General features: G+C 36.4%; 1 protein-coding gene and 1 long non-coding RNA gene across 3 annotated transcripts in view; one reads left to right on the top strand and one right to left on the bottom strand.

The window, feature by feature from the left end:
- The window catches only part of LOC106513262 (uncharacterized), a 9,890-nt gene that overhangs the window by 3,600 nt on the left and 693 nt on the right, over positions 1-5,597 (bottom strand). Inside the window, exons 1-2 of one of the 2 annotated variants that reach the window (XR_001309764.1) lie at positions 5,582-5,597; positions 4,506-4,603 (exon numbers count right to left, since the gene is read on the bottom strand). This is a non-coding gene — a long non-coding RNA (uncharacterized LOC106513262). The remainder of the gene's footprint in view (positions 1-4,505; positions 4,604-5,581) is intronic. The other variant, XR_001309765.1, reaches the window with a different exon arrangement.
- ppid (peptidylprolyl isomerase D) overlaps positions 2,384-5,597 on the top strand; it is an 8,543-nt gene continuing 5,329 nt past the window's right edge. The window contains exons 1-3 of the mRNA XM_014001990.1: positions 2,384-2,569; positions 4,056-4,196; positions 4,537-4,643. Of these exons, the coding sequence (XP_013857444.1) occupies positions 2,485-2,569; positions 4,056-4,196; positions 4,537-4,643 (333 nt within the window). The 5' untranslated portion in view covers positions 2,384-2,484. The remainder of the gene's footprint in view (positions 2,570-4,055; positions 4,197-4,536; positions 4,644-5,597) is intronic.

The following is a 5,597-nucleotide window of genomic DNA, read 5'->3' as shown; positions in this document are numbered from 1 at the left end:
ATATATATACTGCACAATTTATGTACAAGTTGTTTGATTGCAGAAAAACGTGAAAAAAAAACTTTTGCTTGAACGCTGACTCAGCTTTCTCATAATTGAGGGCGACTAGAGTTGTTATTTTTTTGTTTGTTTGTTATTTTTTAGAGAATTTAGGATACTATTTCTTATTGAAAACATGAAGTGGTTCACTTAAATAACCTCAGATCTCCAGGCTGGATCATGTAAAGGAAATATTGAGATTGGTCAATGAAGCTCTTTCAGGAAATAAACCTTTTAAGTTTAAACTCATAACACCTAACTAATCATTCATTTTCAACCCCTAGAACTTCTTTATATTAGCTGACTTCATTAATCATGACAACTGAAAACATGAAACTTTTATAACAGAAAAGAACGTGTTTATTTATGACGGCACAAAAGTAAAACGCATTCAAGGAACACGTGTGGCAAATGAAAAGTGACCCATTCTGACATAACATTAATCTAATAGAAATATTACATTCTGTTGGTAAACACTAAAGCTGTGTCACTTGCCTTCTGTTTGTTTCTCTGCAGACTCTAACAGTGTTTCCTTTCAGAAAGAACACGATCGATGACTCACAAGAAGTCGACAGCAGGTTTCAKAGATTAGAGCTAACAGCAGATGGCATTCTGCCACCCACCGTGAACGGACGGCCTGACTTAACGAGACACGTCGAGTTTGATGAAACATCTTTCAATCAGAGTAAACAGCTGACTTGTCAACACTTTGCCTTTTTTTCCCCCCACACGCTTCAGGGTGATTAGTTCTCAAAGAAAACGGCTCACTTATCAATCACATCAAGTACACTCGGGTCTTTTACCTGCAACGTTCGACACACCTGGTGAAAGTTCACGGCAACTCTTTCACTTTATCTAATATTGTAGATCAGTGATCTGAATTGGCGGTGAACGTTTTTGACAGTGTGAGCAAACATTAAGTTTCAGTCAAAGCTTTTGACACAAATTCCTACCTTTTTTCCTTTAAAAATAGTCTTTACTCCCAGGCAGGGATTAGTGATCTTTAACCCCTTTCTGGGACACACYCTTACATTCTTATTTGAGAAGCACTTGTTAATCCATTCCCATGGCCAAAAGGCAATCACATCCCCTTATGTCTGCTGTAGATAACTGTACCAAATGTTTGCCACGAGAGACACCATCAGCTCCCACATAATGAGCCAAACAGACATTGATTTATTGGGGTCAGCTGCAATTTGTTGGTAGCACCACCGCTTCCAGTGGCTGGCCTTATTCTGACACTCTGAGGGCATGGTGTTGCAGAATTTATGGACACGTTGTGCATTTCTGAGAACCTGAGAAGGCATTCTGTAACACAGCCGTGGTGATTTTGTTTGTTTCTTCTCTCTGTCCTCTCAGCCACTTAGCCGATTCAGACAAAATGCTGCCTTTTATTTTTATTTTTTCTTGTAATTATGTGTTTGACTGTATCTGTGAGATTGTATGTCTGCACCATTATTAAAATATCTCATGAACCACTGGACTGATTTTAATGGGTCTCCCAGAAATCCAATCATTTGTAATATTACAGGTGATTAACTTTTAGAGTCAACCTRGTCCAAAATGTCTGACTTTATTTTGCAAACACATAAAATATTATAACTCAGGCAAACTTACAGGCATTGAGCTATTATTTGATGTGGTAGTAGCTGAGAATCATCCCCAACACCTACTCCAAGCATAAACTGATCACACATTTTTGCCATTAACTGCTGGGGTCAACTGTGCCAGTCTGTTAGCAAAATAATTCATGAGCCTCTGGACACATTCAAGCACGTAGGATGACGAATGAAATGCATATTCACACACAACAGACTGTTTATATTTCTGCAGGGAGACAGCTGTGGTGGAAAGGCTGTTCCTAAAGCTGTTAATTTTATTTTGGAGGATTCTGTAGCTCCTCCTACAGGCCATTCCTTCAATGAATGCTAAGCATTTAATATTTAATTAGGTCTATTTATTTGTTTCATCATCACCTTTTCATGTTTAATTTTGGGGAAAAAAAGTGCAATACATTTGACACAAAGTACTAAATAAATGTTACTTTTGGGGTCTCTTTTGTAAAGTGGTCTGCTGCCTTATGATTTGTTGTTGTGTTATTTAAATTGTAATATTTCTTTGTCGGGATCTTTGTGTGTTTTACAAACTATTGTGCTTTTATTATTATTATTATTATTATTATTATTATTATTATTATTATTATTATTATTATTATTATTATTATTCGAATCTACTGTCTTACGCTTGTGAACCATTTTGAAGTAGTATTTCAAGACTTCAAAATAAATCAAGTTTTTCGTCTGCTGTGTTGGAAGCAATGGAGTCGATCGACCTTTAAATTTTATTTTGAAGTTTCGGACCGGAAAGTGCGTAACGCCATTCATAACGTCAAATCTGTTACACCGGTCGTGTTAGCTTGAACAAGTGAATATTTTTCATTAGAAAATGTCTCACCCAACACCGTCCGAAAAACCTTCAAACCCCGAGAACCCCCGCGTCTTTTTCGATGTTGACATTGGTGGAGAAAGAGGTCAGGACATTTTAAATTAAACGAGTTTTAAGTCACTTCAACTGTTAGCTAATCGTGTTAGCGCTATTAGCATTGTGACTGGAACACCCTGTTGTATTATCCTGTGACTTCTAGAAGCTTTTTTTTTTTTTTGCACAGATAATACACAYATAATGTCAGTTACAATAAAAAAGGCATTAAACGGAATATGTTGGTGAGTGTGAAGTAAGCTGAATGATTTGTCAGAGCTTGTGTTATACATAAACACGTGTTGTTACTAATAATAGTCATAAGAAAACCAAAAGAGACGTTCTGTCTGTTTTAATCCTGCAAAACGATAATTATAACCTGAACTMCTATGTAATATAATAAATATCAAACGGTCCTATATATTTGTTTAGCAAAAGCTGAGACAAATAAAACCATTCTTATTTTTCCATTAAATTAAAAAAGGACAAGTAGTTTATTAAACAAATATAAATTATCAATAATTGTGAAATCCTCTAAGAGCTAAAGTTCGGGCTGTTTGCTGGTAGGGCTGCCACAAARGATTATTTTTATAATCGATTAATCACCGATTATTTTTTCGATTAGTCGACTAATCGGATCATATGTTAATTGAATATAAAACATACAGCTCATCACGTCAGAATGCAGCTGCTATTATATAACCATGGTTAGATTTTAGCTATATGCTAGCTAAAAATAATTGCTGTGGAAGGCAAGTTCTGCTCTGCAGATATTGTACAGGTTTCTCTTTCATTTTCTTAAAATGATCCCACACTTTTGAGCTCCGTTGTCAGGTAGCCATGATACCAGAGCCTGTCTGTATAATGTCTTGTGACGTCCACGGCCTACCCCAGTTACCACTACTGTGCATGTGTGTCAAGGACAGAAAGGCAGATGTGGCAGTGGAAGGTGTCAAAGCAGTTTGGAGAGAAAAACAAAGTAAAGAACAACAAAAAAGAAAACGATTAATCGATTATTAAATTAGTCATTGATTATTTTATTAATCGATTAGTCATCGATTAATCGTGGCAGCCCTATTTGCTGGCCTGTTTTCAGGGTTGTGTTGACATATATTCAGGAAGAAAACACATCCATATTTTGTCTCTGAAGCAGTTGTTACTACTGAGAAATCTGAGTAGCGTTATGAAGCCATTCCCAACAAAAACAAGTCCATATGTAATTAAAAATATTTAACAAGACAGTTTTGATTCTTTCTAAGGGCAGATGCTTCATCCTGGTATCTCTGATGCTCAGAGGAATTGTAAAATCTGAGAACTACCAAACAAACAAACTATGCTTTTGAAGCAATGAACAGAACTTTAAGCTCTGGTGAACTAAATGTATAAAGACATATTTTAATACATCTTAATGTCTATATTCTATGTTTTATTCAAAGGTATAAATGACAGTAGCGATTTCCTGTAAATTTAACCAGCGTGTTTATTAACTCATTTCAAACCATCCTAAAACTAAGAGTCTGTTTTTTTCCTGTCCTCAGCTGGCCGAATTGTTCTGGAGTTGTTTGCTGACGTCACCCCCAAGACTGCGGAAAACTTCCGAGCGCTCTGCACTGGGGAGAAAGGCCTCGGCAAAACGACCGGGAAGCCACTGCACTTCAAAGGATGCCCGTTCCACAGAAGTAAATAGCCGTGAACCTTTCACCTAATGTCACATTTAAGTTTGTTAATACGACACCATGAAGCTGAAAAAAAAAAACATCCAAGTGCAGTATAACTTTATTTTTAGAGCTGTGTGTGATTAAGGCTTCAAATGAGACTACTTGTAATTTCCCACTGGAAAGTGGAAAAAATTGTTTATGTATTCTAACAGTTTGCATAGTTAATTATTTGAACATGTCAGCAGCTGATGAATGTTGTTTAAAAAAAAGCCTCTTGTTTATGCTGTGCTTGTAACGAGACCACATGTTTTGTTGTTCATCGTGGGTCACCTTGGTTTGGTTTTCCATTTGTGTTTTGCAGTCATCAAGAAGTTCATGATCCAGGGAGGGGATTTCTCCAACCATAATGGCACTGGGGGTGAGAGCATCTATGGGGAAAAGTTTGAAGATGAAAACTTTCACTACAAGGTAAACTATCGAGCAGTAAAACAGACTAAATAAGCTACAAGACATTTTACAGTGTGAGAGATTTGAGCAGGTAAAAGATAAAGGCACCTTTAAATACGTTCACTATCACTAACTAATTTAACTGAGTTCATGTCATGTTAGTATATGAGGTAAATGCCTACAGAGGCAAAACCAAGTCAATTTAAATTAAAAAATATTTACTGAAGGACTGTTCAACTGGCGGCCCGCAGGCCACATCCGGCCTGCAACTAACCAAAGTTCGGCCCGCCAATTGGTTCCTTCATTTTTTAAGCCTGAACCCCCGGTTTTATACTTTAATTACTTTGAGTTCTTTTAGTTGGACACAGACGTTGTGGTATCTACAGAAACATCAGAATCTTGGATAGAAGCTGGTAAAAACCACTTCTATGAAAATCCAAGATGGTTAAAACTACAAGCAGTTGAAGACAAAACTATGAAAGTGAAAATAAAATTGTTTTAAAAATTTGGCAAGCCAGAGATGTCAAAACATTATTTGTGGTCAATATGTTTGTTTTTGAAATTGTTTTACTATCACTACTTTTGTTACATTTGTTTATTAATTCATTAGGATCCCCATTAGTGTACACCAGAGTGGTTATTAATCTTCTATTAATTTTCTTCTATTAATTGTATTAATTGTCAAGTGCCAAATAATAATCGATTAATGTTTTTCTGACGATTAACACGATAAGACTATGCCCAACCATTGGCCCCTGAGCTGTTGGCCTGGAGTAACTGTGGCCCCTGGAGATACCGTATTTTTCAGACTATAAGCCGCACCGGACTATAAGCCGCACCCCCAACATAAAAAAACAGTACACCCAAATTTGCCGTCAAAAAAGTGCATTCAACATCAAAACATAAAAAGCAAACCTTTAAGAATTAAAGTTCGGAGGAATACGGTTCATTTAACTGACCTTATTTTGGTAGTTT

Source organism: Austrofundulus limnaeus, unplaced genomic scaffold (assembly GCF_001266775.1).
Source record: "Austrofundulus limnaeus strain Quisiro unplaced genomic scaffold, Austrofundulus_limnaeus-1.0 Scaffold11, whole genome shotgun sequence".
NCBI classification, from domain to species: domain Eukaryota; kingdom Metazoa; phylum Chordata; class Actinopteri; order Cyprinodontiformes; family Rivulidae; genus Austrofundulus; species Austrofundulus limnaeus.
Note: the sequence above shows the minus strand (reverse complement) of the source record. Positions and strands in the feature narration are given on the sequence as shown.